Source organism: Talpa europaea (assembly GCF_964194135.1).
Source record: "Talpa europaea genome assembly, chromosome: 9".
Taxonomy (NCBI): Eukaryota; Metazoa; Chordata; class Mammalia; order Eulipotyphla; family Talpidae; genus Talpa; species Talpa europaea.
Window position 1 is genome coordinate 8,221,503 of NC_140076.1, and position 18,008 is coordinate 8,239,510.

Consider the following 18,008-nt stretch of genomic DNA (forward strand, 5'->3'; position numbering starts at 1 on the left):
GTGTCCGGCCCGACGTGGATGCTGACTCCCTTTCAATTCTGCCCGACACCAGGGCCCCCCTCCTGAAGGTGAGGCCTTGCAGCCCGCTCAGCCCGCTCAGCCTGCACCGTCTACACAGCCTGCCCAGTCCGTGCAGTCCACACAGCCTGCCCAGCCCACACCGCCCTCCCAGCTCAGCCAGCCAGGCCCGCCACCAAGCAGCAAGATGCCTCAGGTCTCCCAGGAGGCGAAGGGCACCCAGACGGTCGTGGAACAGCCTCGCCTCCCGGCGGCGCCCCCCAGCCGGCCAGCTGAGCCTCACGCCCCGATTCAGAGGACACAGGCGGAGACCAGCCAGACCTCCTACCCCTCCCCCGTGTCTGTCTCCATGAAGCCTGACCTTCCGGCCCCTCTCCCTGCCCAGGCGGCTCCCAAGCAGCCGCTGTTTGTCCCCACCACCTCAGGCCCCAGCACCCCTCCGGGACTGGCCTTGCCGCACATTGAAGCCCAGCCCGCCCCCAAGCAAGACTCCTCTCCACACCTGACTCCCCAGAGGCCGGTGGATATGGTCCAGCTTCTGAAGGTAAGGCTGGGCGGGGGCTCCCCACGCACCTCCAAGAGTTGTTTTATGTTAAATGCCCTGAGATCCCCCCGTGACTTAGACCAGCAAGCTGCCGCCTCGGGTCGGCCATGTCTAGTGGCTCTGCTCGCCGGCTGCGAGCTCACTTCCCGTTTGTTTCCCCGTGGGCAGAAGTACCCCATCGTGTGGCAGGGCCTGCTGGCTCTCAAGAACGACACAGCTGCTGTGCAGCTCCACTTCGTCTCTGGCAACAACGTCCTGGCCCACCGCTCCCTGCCCCTCTCTGAAGGAGGCCCCCCACTGAGAATCGCCCAGAGGATGCGCCTCGAGGCCTCCCAGCTAGATGGAGTCGCCCGAAGGATGACGGTAAGTTGAGAGACTGGCACCCACAGACTGGCACCTGGCTCGTTGTGGGGCATGGCGATGGCGCTCTTGGGATGGACAGTGAGGGCACAAGTACCCCTAGACCCAGAAACCAGGCCTCCCTCGTTCAGCAAGCGCGAGGGCTTTTGTGGGTTGGGGTGCCACATCCCCTGGGTTGGACGAGCCTCTGCCGGGGCCACTGTTGGGTGAGGAGGCCCCCGATCACGGGTGGCTGCCTCTGCCCCAGGTGGAGACAGACTATTGTCTGCTGCTGGCACTGCCCTGCGGTCGTGACCAGGAAGATGTCGTCAGCCAGACCGAGTCCCTGAAGGCCGCCTTCATCACCTACCTGCAGACCAAGCAGGCGGCCGGGATCATCAACGTTCCCAACCCCGGCTCCAATCAGGTCAGCGGCTGCCGTCCTCGGCGCGCGGCGGGGGGCTGGGCTGGCCGGGCTGGCCGGGCCGTCTGACTGGCCTGGTGGCACGGGTCAGCGGGGGAGTCTTCCAGAGGAGGTGGGCAGAAGGGCGTGTGGGCAGTGTCTGGGCGGGGCAGCCATTGCCCTCCCTGGGGACAGTCGGGGGGCAGCTGGGACGGGGCCTTCTCTTTAGCTGAGCCATCTGACGGCGGCTCCCGGGGGCGCGCCCGGCTGCCCACGCCGAGGCCACCGGGGCTCCTTGCGGCAGGCCTCCTCGCGGGGCCCCCTGGCTGGCTGCGATGAAGGGAAGAGGGGCGACGGGGTGGGGGCGGCGAGGACGGGAGCCCTACTTCTCTCTGCCCCCCCCCCCCCCCCCAGCCCGCCTACGTGCTGCAGATCTTCCCGCCCTGCGAGTTCTCCGAGAGCCACCTGTCCCGCCTGGCCCCCGACCTCCTCGCCAGCATCTCCAACATCTCTCCCCACCTCATGATCGTCATCGCCTCCGTGTGAGCCTCCGCGAGGGCGTCGCTCGGGCGACCGCCGGGCTCCGCGGCAGGCACGTGCACAGAGGACAGCCCCGCCGCGTGGGGGACGCTGCCGAAGGGGACGGACCCCACTGCCAGACGGCCAGCCCCGCCCGCGCGCCCCCCCAGACCCCCGGGCCGTGGTGCTGCTATCTGTGTGTTTACATTCAGCCCAAGGACAGGCCGCCCGCCGCGACGACGCGCAGACACCCGGGGGCGGGGCTTCGCTTTCTCCTCCCGGAGGAAAGAACAGGGCAGTGGAATTAATTTTTTTTGTTTTTAAGAAACAAAACAGAACTGCCTTTGCACTAAATTAGTGACTTGGACTTTTGCACAGTGAAGACAGGCTGCGACACTCGGGACGTCTCGGTGTGAGCACACGTCACAGGCTCCCCCGGGACGCCGGGCTTCTGCTGAAACCTTGGGGTCCAGGAACGTTTCGCTGGGTTGTTTGGTCCCCACGCCCCGCCCTGCTCGTGTGGACGCGTCACCACCTTCCTTCTCTCGCTGCCGCCGTCTCTGAGGCACCCGGATGTACAGTTTACACTCGAGAAAGAGCAAACGAGGATTTCCTGTTGGTGGGATGTGCAGAACTCGGGATGTGTGTATATATAAATATATAATATATATAAATATATATAATACTGACTTAAAAAATCAAATTCCCCTGACATACATTTTTTTTAATCTGTGCCAAAAATGTGTTTTCAGAGAAAATCTTATTTTCATACTCAGACTTTGTATCGTCACTCATTTGTACAAGTGCGCTTCGTGACCGCACGGGCCCGCCCCGCGCCCCGGGGGTGTCACGCAGACTACAGCGGACCGGCTCGATCCCCTCCTGGTACCTTGACCTCGCCCCCCGCCTCCTAACACTTATTAATTTATGAAACTGTTTTTCTCAGCGCAGTTTTGTTTTGTGTGTCCATTGGATTACAAACTTTATTAAAAAATACAAAACACGTCAGGAGTGGATGTGATTGTCGCTCGGGTGGGGCGGCCGAGGGTCCTTGGCTCCCGGGGGCAGCGAGCCCTCACCCCGCGTCTGCTTTCTCCCGCCACCTCTGCAGGTGGGAGCGGTTTCCTTCCGCCACTTAAGCCCCCACGGATCCCTTGAGCTCGCATGAGGGGTTTTCATCAGACGCCGAACCCGAGCCCTTCTCGGTTCTGTGGTGTAAGTGGTCCGTGACTTCAGGGTCCCCGCTGGTCGCTGGAAGGCACTTCCCATGTGGGTGTAACGTAAACCCTGCGCGCACTCGCGCCCCTTAGGCGAGCCCGGTGTCTGGTCTCGGGCCCTTCCCCTGCCTCCCCTGGGTGGGCGCGGCTGGCCCCGCAGGTGCTGGCACAGCCTGGCTGGTGATGTGCTGGCGCCGCCTCCACGCTCGCCACAGACTGGGGGATTGACATGCGTGCGTGTGTGTGTGCACGCGTGTGGCGGGGGGGGTCTCACAACATCCCCCAGCCGACCTCCACTTTTGGGGCAACCCTCTGAGTGCAGGACTGGAGCTGCAGGGAGCGAGCTGGTGGGAAGGGGCTGGCAAAGGCGCAGTCTCCCTGCTGACAGGCCTGAGAAGGAGCCGCAGCTCCACGGGCCTCGGCACGCTGCTCTGATGGAGGCCGTGCCGCGCCCCCTCCGCCCCGCGGGAGCTCCTGGCGGCTCACTCATCCCTCCAGGCCCTCGGCCTCCTGGCGGACTCCACTGACTTGGGGCAAGTAACTGTTCCCACCGCCTTGGCCTCGATCCCTGGCGGGGTGACGGGAGTGGGTACAGAGCCCTGCTGCTTCACTAAGCCCAACTGGGCGCCGGGGCCTCGCCTCTTGCACCGTGCTTTACGCCCTCCACGCTGCTCCGCTGAATGGGCCCAAGGTGGGCGCTTTGTGGGTCCTGGCAGGCAGTTACGGCCAGTCCCTGCTGGCCCAGCTGCCCAAACTCCCGGGCAGAGGAGGAGCAGGGTCCTCCTCCCGAACAGGTGCGAGGCCTCCAAATTGGGAATGAAGCGAGCATGGGAGCATGTGGCACCTCAGTGTCCATGCCCCGAGGGTGCTGCCCACACCCCACATCGGGACAGAGCAGCCAGCTTGCTTGACGGGTCCCAGTGCATCAGAGGGCAGCCTGGCGTCCCCGAGAAGGCCTCTGCTCACGGGCTCCCGGCGGAGCACCCTTCTGCGGCTCAGCCAACGGCTGCCAGCTCCCCACCCCGCCTCTCAGGGAGCTGTAAGCAGCATTAGAAAATAATCAAATTTATTCTCTCTAGAGAATGGGGCCACCCCTCTCAGTTCTAGGGTGCCATCCATCCTTAAATAGTCGGGGGGGGGGGCGCCTGCTCACTCGGCAGGTGGTGGACATTCGGGGCCGGTGGGGGGCGTCTCTGCCAGGGCAGGCTGGCCATCGGTCCCCTCCCGAGGGCGGAAGACCAGCTCCCCCGCCTGCAGCACCTGCCCGGCCTGCCACGTGCTGCCCGGCCCGTACTGCTGGTAGAAGTCTGCGTCCGTCTGGAACATGACCAGGGCCTGGGCCGTGTGGATCCGCACGTGCTGGGCCAGGCTGTTGGCGTCCAGGAACTTGTCCCCACAGGAGTCACAGGCATAGAGGATGTGGGTGTTGGGGTCTGTGGGAGGTGGGGGCTGTGGTCAGGAGTGCACGGACCTTTGGGGCCCACCAGCTTGCACACCCTGCACGGCCCCTCTCACCTTCTTCCTGCACCTGCTTCACAGCTTTGCTGATCTCTGCTTTAAGTACTTCGGTCTCGTCGGCGGTCACCGCAGCCCCCACAGGCACCACTGTGGGCAGAATGAGCAAGACCTAAGGCCAGAAGTACCTGCCCCACTGCCGCCGCCCCACAGACGAGCCGCCCGTGAGCACGCTATGCCCACAGCCCGCACCTGTGAGCTGAGTGACAGCCGTTGCTGCCAAGGCCTCGGTGGCCAGCGTGACCATGTCGTCCACAGTGACCACGCTGACCTCACCACCCTCCTCTGGCTCCAGGATTTTGATGCCAGCCTTGCCCTGGTGCACGGTCTTCACATGGGAACGCAGGTTGTCCACTCGGTTGAAGCCGCGGCCGCACTTGTCACACAGGTAAGGCTTCTCTCCTGGGGGAGGAGGCAAGGTTCTCTCCTGCCATTGGAGGGGGGTGGGGGGAGGACCTCAGTGGCCTCAGCTTCCCAGCAGCCCAGGTTTTTTCCAGCAGGAAGTGCTCTGGGGCGGCCACCAGAGCTGCATAGAAGCTTCCAGTCCCCTCCACCTTGTGGAAGCTCTGAGAAAAGGGGGTCCTCCTTTGAAAGGAACTGCCTTCAAGACCACATGCAGCCGGTACCAGCCCCCCAAGGCTGGGATCTGCGGGCACTGCCCTCCCTACCTCCCCCACCGTGTGCGGGACTAGGACAGGGCCGCGGGCGGGTGCACTCACCGGTGTGAATGATGATGTGCTTGGACAGGTCCCCCACGTTCACGAAGGCCTTGCTGCACACGCTGCACTTGTGGGGGCGGATGTTGTCGTGGTGGCGGATGTGATTGGCCAGCTGGCTGGACTGGACGAACCTGCGGGCCGCAGAGGGGGGGCCAGTCCTGAGCTGCCGGGGAAAGCTGGGCTGGGACCCCACCCGTTGGCTGCTAGACGGGGGAGCCCTGGCCCCCAGCGGGGGGTGGGCAGCTGTCTGCCCGGTTCCCTCGGTGTCTTCCCCGACCCCCTGGCCGAGTCCAGGGTAGGGCCCGCAGCACCGAGGGCGGCGGAGGGGCAGGACCTCTTGCCGCAGCGCTCGCAGACGTAGGGCTTCTCCCCGGTGTGCTGGCGCACGTGAGCGATGAGGGAGCTGGCCTGGGTGAAGGCCTTGCCGCACATCACGCACTGGCACGGCTTCTCGCCTGCGGGGGCGGGAGAAGGTGTTGGCACCCGCTTCTCCGGCCGCCCGCCCGCGCCCCGCCGGCCTCGCTCACCCACCCGTGTGGATGCGGACGTGCCGCTGCAGGGCACCGGGGTCGGCAAACTGCCGCTGGCAGTGGACGCACACGTAGGGCTTCTCTCCGCTGTGGATCCGAAGGTGCCGCTTCAGGTTCCCTGTGGCGACACCGAGGGGGGCCTGGCCTGGGGCACCACGAGGGGGCTGGGGCGCATGGGCGGGGCGGTCAGGGCTCCGGGTCCTACCTGAGGTGGTGAACTGCTTCCCGCACTCTCGGCACTTGAGGGGCCCGTCGGCGATGTGGATCTTCAGGTGGGCCTTAAGGTTCCCCACCTGCGCCCAGGCAGGGGGTCAGCAGGGTCACCCCACACACCTTGTCCATGGGGCCCCTCGGGGCCCCTCCCGCCAGGGAGCAGCCACCCAGGGTGCGTGGAAGGCTCCGTCTCTCCGCATCGTCCGGGTCCCCAGCGCCTGCGAGGCCCGTCCCGTCGGGCCTGAACCCCGCCCGCCGCGTCTCCCCGCGCCCCGTTCCCGCGCCCCCTCCGCCCGCCGCGCACACCTGGTTGAACTTCTTGTCGCAGTGCGGGCACTTGTGCTCCTTGTCCGTGTCGTGCGTCTCCAGGTGGCGCATCTTGGAGGTGGGGTCGGAGAAGGAGCGGCCGCAGTAGTCGCACTGGTAGGGCTTCTCGCCGCTGTGCACCAGCTGGTGGCGCTTGAGGTTGCCCGAGGTGGTGAAGAGCTTGCCGCAGTCCTCGCAGCGGTAGCGCGCCTCGCCCGAGTGCCGCTTCTTGTGCAGGTTCAGCAGGCTGATGAGCCGGTAGCTCTTGCCGCACTCCTCGCAGCCGTAGGGCTTCAGCGGGCTGGCGGGGCACAGGCGGGCGTGGGCGGCGGCCCGGGGCGGGCGGGGGGGCGCGGGGCGCGGGGCCTACCTGTGGGTCTTCTCGTGGGCCTTGCAGGCGGCCGGGTCGGAGAAGGCCTTGCTGCACTCGCGGCACGAGAAGGGCTTCTCGCCGGTGTGGATGCGGATGTGCCGCTTGAAGTTGCCGGTGTGCGTGAACGCCTTCCCGCAGTCCTGCGGCGGGGGCGCGTGAGGGGCGCGTGAGGGGCGCGTGAGGGGCGCGTGAGCGGCGCGTGAGGGGCTGGGCGGGGGGGGGCGCGGCCGGGCCCGGGCCGTACCTCGCACTTGTGGATGACCGAGCCGTAGGCCTTGGACTCCGTGCGGTCCCCGTAGGTGCCGGAGCGCAGGCCGCGGGCCTCGGCGCCCAGCTCCTGCCCCGAGTCCGTGCTCGCCGACTCCTCGCTCTCCTCGGGCGCGTCCCCCTTCTCCAGCGGCGGCCCCTCCTCCTTGACCACAGCCGGCACGCCCTCCTCCTCCTCCTCCTCCGGCGGGTCGTCTCCCTTCCTCGCAGGCTCCACCTCCATCTCTGCAAGAGAAGGGCAGGTACTGAGGCCCCGAGGGGAGGGGCCTCCACAGGGACCCCGGGGCCAGGTCAGGCCAGGCCCGTCTCCTCTCCCGGCTCCCCCTCCCTCCCTGCGGCCACCGGCAGGCGCCCAGCACCGTCTGGGATCCACAAAGGGCCCCCCCACCCCGCGCGCCCCAGCGAGACTGCCCAGTCATTCCCCAGGAGCAGCTGGCCTCCTGGGAGGCTGCAGGCGGGTCTCTGTCCACAGGGGCCCGGGCAGGAAGGGCATGTCCAGCAGCACCGGGGCTGGGGGCTGCCGGCTGCCCCTGGGTCTCCGCCTGGAGGGAAGCAGAGCCCCCGCAGCGGCAGTGTGTGCTGTGCTGAGCAGACGCCGGGCCTGGCCCGGGGGTGCACACCCAAGGCACCAAGACTGAGCAGTCACCCCGCCAAAAGTTGACGGGCCTCAGAAGGGCCGAGAGTGGGGAGCTCCGTGTGGGAGTGGAAGCCGGCACCGCCGGCCGCGTGGCAGGTACCTTGCTCTGAGCTCTCTGACAAGGCGGCCTCAGCCTCAGCAGCAGCCATGCCACCCGTGGGGTCGGGCTTGAGCTCCACTGGCGGCTCCCGGGGGGCGTCGGCCTTCTCCGTGGGCTCTGCACCTGGGTGGGGGTGGAGACACTGGAGGCTGGAATGGGACTTGGCCCATGTGGAAGGCTCTGGGGAATAAGCCCTCAGTGGAGGCTGTGCCTGGGGGGTGGGGCACCCCATCTGTGCTTGGGCTGCTTGCGCCCGTGCACTGGCTGGAACAGACACCCCAGAGCAAATAACCTGAGATCAAAGGGTGCCATTGCCTATGGCATGTCCCTGCCCCAGAAGCTTCCTAAAGAAGCCGGCTTCCGGAAGGTGACAGGCCTCAGCGTTACGACTCACCGCTGGCCGCACTCTCGGCCCGGCCGCCTCGCTCCTCTTTGGGCTCCCGGCCCGGGCCCACGGGGGGACTGCTTCCAGCGGGGTCCAGCTGGCTCACCGTGGCGGCAGCAGTCTTCTCCTCTTTGGCTCTCTTGTCCCCTCCTGGAATGAACAGGACACACCCACTGTTTCCCATCAAGGGCCCACCATTCGGAGAGGTGGAGAGTGGCCCAGAACCGGCTAGCTCCCAGAGCCCCCCGGGAATCCATCTAGGTAATGATTTGTGGGTTTATTCTCAGGCCTACCCCCGCGGGGCTGCTGGCGGGGCTCAGGAACGCAACAGTCGTGTTGCTGCTCCGTGGAGCCCGCAAGCTGGTGGGGAGACACCTCGCACAGAAGGCACACGCAAATCGGCTCGGGAGCCACATGGCACTTTGAATGTCACAAGGAATCTGGCTGTGGCGCTGGATGTCAGCGGGCTTCCTGGAGGTAGTGAAGGGCAGAGAGCTCACAGGAGTCCCACATGCCAGCCCTTGAACCAGGCACGGCCACCTCATCTCTCGGGCACAGCGACAAAGGAGGCTGCTGAAAAGTGATCAGGAGTGAGTGCAAGGGTCCCTCGGAGCCCTAACTGCAGCCAGATGGGGGAGCTGAGGCCCGGAGAGGTGGCCCGGAGAGGCAGAGCCCACCTAGACGCTGACCCCGTCACAGGTGGATTGCTCGGGAGCACTGGCCAGACATCTTACCTTCCACGGCCGGGACCTCTGGATTCTGCCCAGGGCTGGAGGCCGGCTCGGTGAGCGACTTGAGGGCGTGGCAGGCCGTGATGACGTCCTGCATGTGCAGGAAGCTGGCCACAGCCAGCACATCATCCACATTCTCAGCACTCAGGCTCAGCTTGGCTGTGTACATAAACTCCAGCACTTGCCCCAGGCCTGCCAAGGAACAGACAGCCATCACGGACCCGGCTCCAGCAGCCTGCCCGTCCGCGCCGCTCAGCCGCAGGGAGCAGGGATGTGTGAGGAGCGGAGCGGCACACCGCCACCTCCCTCTGCGGGGCTGCGGGGCGCGGCCTCGGGAACAGGCTCCAAAAAGCGGAACACCCACAGAGGACAGAGGGTGAACGCCCGCCCTGCATGGAGAACGGGGGTGTGAATGCCCCCTGCCCCTACCCCCGCATGGAGGACGGGGAATGCGAAGCCCACCCTGTACACTCTCCCCAGCTACGACACTTCTCCACACAGGACACGCCAACCAGAGCGTGTCGGCTGTGGCTTCGTCCAGTCTGGCTACCGGCTCTCTATCTGACCTCCAGGCCAGTCGCCTGACCTCACTGGGTCTCAGTTTCCACATCTGTAGAGCAGGGAACACCACCTCACCCTCACCTCACAGCCAGTCACGCCATTCTGGGTTGAGGAGCCCAAATCCAGGATTCCAGGATCAGCTCCTTCCTCAATCCCAGAGTCTTTCTAGCACCGGGGCCAGCGCCTGCGCAGCCGGCAGTGCTGCTGACTCAGCGGGGAGAAGAGGCCGGGGCTTCAGAGCCGCTCTGCTCTCTGTCCCTCCTGATGAGCTTGTTCTGTGTTCACCCAGGCCTGGCGCTCACAAGCCCTCCCTGCCAATTGTCCCCTTATCCCCCTGCTCCTAAAACAGGTCCCCAGAATGTTGTTGGAACTTGGTACCCACACACTCATGGCCTGAGTCCTACGCAGAAGACCTGGTGCACCCCAGAGATTGAAGGTGCTGCTCCCAAGAGGGCAGGGGCTGCACGGTACAGGCCAGCCCCAACTTCTGGCCCTCAACAAGCCGGGCCCTCGGCCCAACGGGGTACCTGCCGCGTTACTGATGTCCAGGTGCACCACATCCTTCTGGTCCACGAAGAGCATCTTGAAGTACTCGCTGCAGGCCGCCAGCACAGCTTTATGGGCCTTAAAGTCAACACCGTCCACCACAAAAGTGCAGTCACACAAAAGCCCCAGTTGCCGCTGCTGGTTCAGCTGCTCCAAGACGTGCTGGCTGTGCTGGGGGAAATCCATGGCTGGGGAAAGCCAGAGGGCCGTGGAGTTAGCTCAGAGGGGTCGCCGCCAGCTCTGAAACTCCCAGGTGAGAAATGAGGGGCAGCCGGGGAGAATTCAAGCAAGCCCACAAAAGGGCAAATAACTGCAGGCCCCCTCTGCAAGCCAAGACCAACTGCGGCTGAGGACTCCTGGGTTTACTGGCCAGGAAAGTGCCAAGAGCCAAAAGCATCAAAGGACCAACACAAAATGGCCACCTTTGTGTCTAGCCAGGTGACGATGTTAGTCAAGACGCAAGCCACGGATTAGCCGTCAGCATTGCAGAAACAGACGGTCAGTTTAACATTTTTTACAAAACAAATGCAAGGCAATCTTAAAAGACAGCTCCTTCCACTGAACACGTGTGGCTGTATGAAAACCCCTCGGTGGGGCCTCCCCGGTGGCGCAGGGCGTTGAGCGTCACGCTGTGAAGCTCTGCAGTGCGGGTTCGACTCCCGGCCGGCCAGGGAGAAACCCACATGGCGCGGCAGACCTCTCCTGTCGCGCCCGCTGCTCCCCTCAGCAGTGTCTTTGGTCAGTCTGCCTGTTCTGTTCCCCGCTCTGTCTCTGGTGAATCCCCTCACCCTCCTGTGTCTCTGACTGAACCCCAGCTCTTGTATAAATAAATAAATCTTACAAAATAAAAACCCTTCTGTGTTCTGATTTTTCTCATTCTCTCACAGACCGGTGGAAGAAGTGTTTGGAGGCTGGTGTTTCACCCCCAGGCCTCCCAAGAGCTGCCCTCCTGCTGCATGCTGCACCCCAGGCTCTATGAAAGCTTCCTCGTCCTCTGGCAAAGCCCAGGATGCCTCTCTTGCCCCTTGACTCAGCACCACGGCACCACACAGGATTTCGCAGTCCCTCTGCCTGCGGAAACCTCTGCCCTGGTGGCTCCCTGGAGAAACAATGGCCTCTGACCCTTTCTCCCGAGCTGGCCCGGCTGCAATTTCCTTGTGAAAAGGGCCTCATTTTAATGCTTGCAAATCCCTCAAGGCAAAATGCTCTGGCAGCGGGTGGATCATCATGAACAGCACCCCCATGACTAAACAAGTCTCTAAAACACTCTCCGCTCGCCCCACTCCGCCTCTGTGTCAGCCTCCAGATCAGCAAAGTTCCAGGGAAAATAAGCAGGCCAATTTCAAAATAAAAGCCAACACCCACGCCTGGTACCACATCACACAGATCAAACAGGGTCAGGCTGTCCCACCCTGGCCCAGAATCTGCAAAGTGGCAGCGCTTTTTCTTCCAGTTTCTCCAGAACCTTTCTCTGCAGCCTGGGTCTGCTCGGAACCACCATGGGCTGCCAGGGCAGGTTGAGAGTGACCTGTGGGGCTCCCGGTCCCCAGGTTTCTGCAGCCCCCGATTCCAGCCACTCCCCTGTTGCATCAGCCTCACGGGGTGAGTCACCATGCTGCAGCTCTGGAGCCGAGGTGACCATGTATGGCTGTCTGGCTGTGAAGAGTTGCCACAGAAGCCACACCCCTCACGCGCAGACTGGCTTTAAAAAAACACAGAGCCCACCCTACCCATGGGGTCTGGAAACTTTTCAAGAGGGGGGACATGGATTTGCTGAGCTGGGAGAGGTCACCAGTAGGTGGGCCGGGCTCCAGGAAACAGAAAGGAGCGGTGCACCAGGCCCCGGGCCACAGCGTGCCAGCCTCTCAGCCACCCCAGGACTGTCTTGTGGGCCCAGCCTCCACAGACAGGTTCCCAGACAGAGCCGCTGCTTCTCGGATCTCAGTTATACCCCCAAGTTTCTGTGGCCACAGCTCTTAAGCGTGAGCAAGGAAGGGCCAGAAGCCAGCCACGGAGTCAAGAGTAAGGCTGGGGGCTGGGTCTCTGTGTCTGCTGAGCAACCCCTCGGAGTCAAGCCGCGGCATCAGCTCGCAGCCACCAGAGCAAAGGCTGCTACTGACACGGGCTCCTCACCAAGGCACCCTTCTCGACATCAATCCCCGGAAAAAGCACGTGCCCACCTGGGACCTGAGGGAACGCAAGGGGAATTGTGACCGCTGTTCCTGAGCAGGTGACAGCAGGAACAGAAAGTTCTGGACAATGAAAAGAACCCATGTCCATCCAGTCCATGGTTCATAAGCACCTGGTTGGGCACTTAGGCCCAGGATCTGAAGGGGGTTTGCACCAGGCAGGGTGCAAACAGAGCCAAAGGCAGGTGGTGAGGAAAGGCCTGGGCGGAATCCCCTGCTGTGGAAAAGGCACGTGAGCAGACGGGTGTCTGTGCGTGTGCCTAGGAGCCGTGTCAGCAGGAGCCCCTGGTGAAATACTCCCTCTCCCCGCCCCCGAAGTGCAGAAAGGAGGGGACTACAGAGCCCACAAGGGCTGACTCCTTGATCAGCTTCAGAATCAGCCCCGAGCAGGCTCAGAAATTACTAGGGGCGTCCACTGACAAGCCCCCCACCTCCCCAAGGTCTTCCTAGGCCCCCGAGGAAAGCAGAACCCTCTAGCCAGAAGGTAGCTGATGCCGGGAAGAGAAAGTGAGAAAGACGAAAGGCCAACAAGGGGCGGAGGGCTCAAAGGTCAGCTGCCAGGAGCCTTCCCCCGGCACGCGCCCGGGGCTTCCAGGGAAAGGGCAGCAAAGCCTGTGCCTCTGGCGGGAGACCAGCTCCCCTGGGGCTGGGCACGTGGCCCAGAACCGCCAGCCTCCCACCTGCCCCCACGCACTCGCCCACGGCGGCGCCTGCCAGGAGTGGGCGCCGCACCCGCGGGGTCAGGAGAGGCAGAGGCCTCCGGGGCCCCTGTGAGGGCCTCTGAAGCTGTCCCAACAGAGAAATCCTGCTAAAAGAGCCTTTTCCTGACAAAATCAAAGAAAAGGAAGAGAGGAAACAGGAAGAGGATGAAGGGAAGAAGGAAGACGCTTGAGGAGAAAGTGAAGGAAGGAAAAGAAGCTACGGGGGAGGAAAGGACCGAGAAGGCCCTGCCCACAACCACAGGCCCAGGCTCCTGGCAGCCTGCAACCCCCCCCCACCCCCCACCCCCGCCCCAGGGCAGAGGTGCTGCCCAGTGCTGGAGGCTGTCTCCCACAGAAAGGTGATCCGCCTGGGGAGGATGGAAGGCTCCCCAACGGGTAGGTGGAGCTCAGGGGCTCCCAGGCTCTCTCAGCCAAGAGCTCCCCCCCACCCGCCCCAGCTGGCTGCCCTGAGAGATCCGACAGCCCCCTCTCCCCAAGGTGTGCGGCGAGGTGCCAGGTGGCTTGGGGGCTCCCCCAGAGACTAGAGCTGAGCAGGCAAACCTCTGTGAAATCTCCGGTCGCCCAGATCTCGGCAGCCCTCCCTCGGCCTCGTGTCCTCACGCTCGACAGCTACAGAAGCCCACCAGGGTCAGTCCAGGCTTGGCGGGCGCCCGCAAGGAGTGAGAGGATCAGAACTCACGCGCCTGCCTGGGCGGCCTGTGGGACGCGTGGGCTCCGCGGGCAGGGGTGGGGGCTGCCGTCCTGTGTGTGCCTCCAGAGCCACTGCCTGGGGAGACCGCGCAGCACCAATCCCCGACCAAGCGCTGCTCCCACCGCCCCACCTTCGTGCAGCGCCCTTGACTCCACAGCCCTGGGGGGCGCCTTTCCTGCACGTGGCATCTGGCTTTAAGGCAATGGGGGGGGGGTAAGTTAAAGCGACGGCTAAGACAGAACCCAGCCGCGCAGAACTGCAGAGTAACACAAACTGAGCAGGGACTCAGAGCCCACTGAAGCCACAGTCCCCACGTCAGATGCAGAAAACGACACCCCAGTCTGGCACGCCCAGACTGGCCCGACCTCAGGCAGGACTCCTGAGGCACTCAGGGACCTTCCTGAGACGCCCAGCAGCTCCGACGTTACCCTACAGGGCAGCCCTCAAGCCTGTGTGGCAGGACGCTCTCCTGATGGCCTGGCTGGTGGCACAGCCCTGGACTCGTCGCACAAGGGCATGAAAAGGTGGGGACCCCGGGGCCCCCTGCAGAGTGACTTCAGCCAGGCACAACGAAGCAACATAGACATGGATGGCACGGGCACCAGCGGCCGAGGATGGCCTCCACAACTGCCCCCTCCCCTGCCAGTGCAGACCTGCCCGCTTTGAGGTTCCAACTGAATCTGGGGCCGATGGCGACTCTGTGCCCATTCCAGGCCTGGCCCTGAAGAGGGCTGGCAGGTTCTGCTTTGCTCTCTTGGCACCCAGCTACAAGGATGTCTAGGGTCTGGTGGTAGAGAGGACATGAGGAGGGACTCTGGGGAAGACCTGAGATGCCCCCACTCACAGCACCGGGACTCACGCACGAGATGCTCTCTGGCGCTTCCGGCCCAGCTGAAGGCTGGCCCAGGAGTGACCTCCACGTTATGTGGGGCAGAAAAACCTGCCCAGTTAACCCACAAAATTGGGAGAAATAATAAACTGCTGTGGTTTAAGCCACTAAGCTTTGTGATGGTTTCCTTACGGCAAGAGAGAACTAGCAGAGCCAGAGCCGTGAAGCTACACAGAAAGGAAATGATTAACACAAAAATGAGGCTAACGGCTCCGGCTGGATTCAGGGGAAGGGCGATCAGGTGTCTTGTGAGCTACCAGGAGGATTCATTTCTTTACTGGGATACACTAGATTTAGTATTTCAACTAAAAGTGCACATTTCGTGAACTTTCGTATGGGGAACGTTTCTCAAAATTTAACAATTTTAAGAAGAAAAAGGTGAGGTCCGGACACAATGACTGGGGTTTTTCCACTCTTGCTCCCAGCGGCTCTCGCTGCGGCTTCAGTGGGACGGCAAGGGCCGCCGAACAGGGTGATCACACGGGATGCAGCCCCCGGTCCCCAGCCTGCAGTACCCCTGTGTCCTGCAGGGGCCCAGGCAGGGACACCAGTGTCTGGTCGCAGAAAAACGATCCATTTCATTTGTCCTTCACTCCCCAGATGTGTGCAAACAGACCGCTGACTCAGGAAGGGCTCTCCTGGGCTGCGACACCCACTTTGCTCAATTCAACACACCTGAGTCCCACCTGCGCCCAGGAGCAATGAAATGGCGCCTAAACATGCCAAGCGACACGGGCCCAGGCATGGCACAGGCCGATCACCTGAAAACTAAGGCAGGGCTACTCGGGGCGCCAAGTCTCACACCGCTGCTCCAAGACTCAGGGGTTCCAGAGGCAGTAGCCGCTCTGGGGTGTGGCCAGCCCGGGCCTGAAGCCGCTTCCATCACTACCCAGCTAGTGGGTGCGCCCCGCCAAGCTGCTCCACTGGCCCAAGGGGGCAAATCGGGGAGTCCCTCCCACATCTGCAGATTACAACAGGACACGCGGGCAGGAGGCCTGAGCCGGGCCTGGCAGCTGGTGAACCGTCCGCAAACCACTGCTACCAGGAAGCACAGAAGCAGATTCTAGTTTTTTTAGGTTCAAGACCATTATCAGGTGGTTTCTACGTATCCTTTTATGCCGGGTGCCTTGTGTGCACTCAACAACTCTTTGGTGACGTGACCTTGTTACGAAGTTGTACGCCTACCCCGTCACTCCTTCTAAACGCAGCCTGGAGAGCGCCGGGAGCCGGAGGAACAGGCCGGGAAAGCACTCGAGTGAGTCTCTCTTTCGGGGAAGCGCTTTGTATTGAACAACTGTTCTGTTTAATCCCGAGGGTGCTCCCGGGTGATGGAGCTGGGGCGTCTGCCCAGAGCCCGAAGTGGGTCCGCAGTGCACAGCTCCACCTCGCAGCCAAATGGGCACGTGTCAGACATGAAGCATTCCCCAGGTTATTAGCAAGCCCAGAACTGCAGGCCGGGTTCCGAACTGCCTGAGACAGGGAAGCCATTAAGCCGGGAAACAAAGGGTCCACCACCAGGAGACGCAGAGCCGGCACTGGCGCCCGCCCGGGAGCTTGCAGACGGAACAGCCATGTGGGCCTTCAGGAACCCGCAGGCAGGTGACGGGGAGCGCCATTTGGCTTCAGTGGCTCCACTGGCTCAGCGATCCTGACTTTCTGGAAATAGAGGTGGCTCCTGCACACAGCACAGCAGTCCCAAGCTCCAGCCCAGGGAACCCAGTTTACACCAGGCCAGCCTTGTTGCGGCTGTGGGGCCGGCCTGCCACCCCACACCGACCCCAGTCCCTCAGCCTGTCCCTTCTCCCTGTGCGTGGTAGAGAAGCAAATCTTACCCAAGCAGCCCTGCTGACACTTTCCTCCTCACCCAGCAAACACTGCTCTTACAAACATGTTTCTCAAACTTTTGTCAGGTTTCCCTCTAGACTCTGTTAGCTAAATCTAAACCTGATTCTGCCCTTCCCGGCAGCCCCAGGTTCTGCTGCTCCTAGCACTACACTCACACTAGAGGATGGTGCCCCCACCCTGAAAATCACTGCCACCCCCACCAGCCAAGATTTGGTGGTATTTCCTTTGCTGAAATTTGCATTAGGAAAAAACAGATTTTTTTAATCAAAAAAAAAAAAAAATGTGGGCCTCCCTGGTGGTGCAGGGGTTAAAGTCTCAGTGTTATCAAGCTATCGCCAGCTACTGCGGCCTGAGTTCATGAGTTGGATCCCCAGCCAGTGAGTTACCCACATGGCGCAGCAGACCTCTCCTGCTCGCCCACTGCTCCTCTCAGCAGTGGATTTCACTCAATCTGCCTGTTTTGCTGCCCACTCTGCCCCTGGTGAATACTCTCACCTCCCGTACCTCTGGCCTGTACCCCAAGCTCTTGGATGCATAAATAAATAAACCTTTAATAAAAAAAAAAAAAGAAAGAAAAGAAACCACCCAGAGTCTGGGCGCCTTCACTTGCGCTTATCATGATTATCATGAAACCTTTCAGACATTTCCTGTGAGACCTGGTGACTGAAAACTTCTCAACAGGAAAAAATTTCTCAGAAGGGAAATGGCAAATTATGGTAATTTGTACAAAGAATGTGTCACTTGGGAAAACTTTATGAGCAAAAATTCCTTACGGGGACAAAACTGAAAATCCCCAGAATATCGGGCCTTTTCCAGGCACAGATGAGCGCCCCCGGGCTCAGGCCTCTGGGGAGGGGCAGGCACACATTCTGCTAAGGTGACTTCAAGGGGTTTACTGACTCCTTGGACCCAGCTAGAAGCCTGCCCTGGAATCGCACCAAAGCTCGGGTAGTACCTCTGGCCAGAGTACTTAAATCTCAGCACCTCAGTTTCCGTAAAATGGGAATGATGACCAATTTTTCTACTTTATAAAGGTGCTAGTGGCATCATCATTCTTTTTTTTTCTTTTTCTTTTTTTTAAAGATTTATTTATTTATACATGCACTGGGTACAGTCAGAAACGCGGGAGGGTAAGAGAATTCTCCAGAGCCAGAGCGGGGAGCAGAACAGGCAGACTGACGAAGTACACTGCTGAGGGGAGCAGCGGGCGGCAGGAGAGGTCTGCGCGCCATGTGGGACCCTCCTCTGGTGGCCGGGGAGCAGCCGGGGATCGAACCAGCACCGCAGAGGCCACGGGCAGCTTCGCAACCCAGCGCTCAACCGCTGCGCCACCGGGGAGGCCTGGCATCATCATTCTTTTCTTCTTTTTTAAATTTTATTTTATTATCACTTTAATCAAATGTCACTGGTCTTCAGTTGTTCACAAAGCTATTGCTGTTCTTACTATCACACAGAAACGCAGCACTATCAATAAATGACAGAAAAAAAGGAGAACCTATGTTTCTCATCCTTGTCTACCTTCTAAAAAGTGGATGGAAAAATCTCACCAGTAACCCAGGCACTCACCACAGAGGATTTTAATCTAAAAAAAGACCAGGGAAAACCCCTGCAAATGGGGAGGCCCTCTTAACTCAACAGCAACCAGAGCATGAGGTGGAAGGAAGTGCTTCAGACTGACGGTGAAAGTCTCCTCTGTATGCAAAGAATGAAATGATTTTTTTGGAGAAGGTAGAATATGACAATTTGGCA

At 61.7% G+C, this 18,008-nt stretch overlaps 2 protein-coding genes across 3 annotated transcripts in view; one reads left to right on the forward strand and one right to left on the reverse strand.

Moving 5' to 3' along the window:
- SPEN (spen family transcriptional repressor) overlaps positions 1-1,850 on the forward strand; it is a gene marked incomplete at both ends in the record, with an annotated part of 72,944 nt that extends 71,094 nt beyond the window's left edge. Inside the window, 4 exons of one of the 2 annotated variants that reach the window (XM_084242867.1) lie at positions 53-562; positions 731-925; positions 1,170-1,328; positions 1,719-1,850. In XM_084242867.1, coding sequence (XP_084098993.1) covers positions 53-562; positions 731-925; positions 1,170-1,328; positions 1,719-1,850 — 996 coding nt within the window. The remainder of the gene's footprint in view (positions 1-52; positions 563-730; positions 926-1,169; positions 1,329-1,718) is intronic. The other variant, XM_084242868.1, reaches the window with a different exon arrangement.
- A 2,339-nt stretch (positions 1,851-4,189) lies between these two features.
- ZBTB17 (zinc finger and BTB domain containing 17) lies at positions 4,190-10,109 on the reverse strand (the record flags this gene model as incomplete). Its single annotated transcript, XM_084244084.1, has 15 exons — positions 4,190-4,473; positions 4,556-4,645; positions 4,748-4,957; positions 5,275-5,405; positions 5,609-5,729; positions 5,806-5,922; positions 6,010-6,097; positions 6,324-6,624; positions 6,694-6,836; positions 6,941-7,188; positions 7,701-7,823; positions 8,095-8,235; positions 8,820-9,008; positions 9,119-9,205; positions 9,905-10,109. 15 exons carry the CDS (start codon positions 10,107-10,109, stop codon positions 4,190-4,192), a joined length of 2,478 nt encoding a protein of 825 aa, XP_084100210.1.
- Between the last annotated feature and the right edge of the window lie 7,899 nt (positions 10,110-18,008).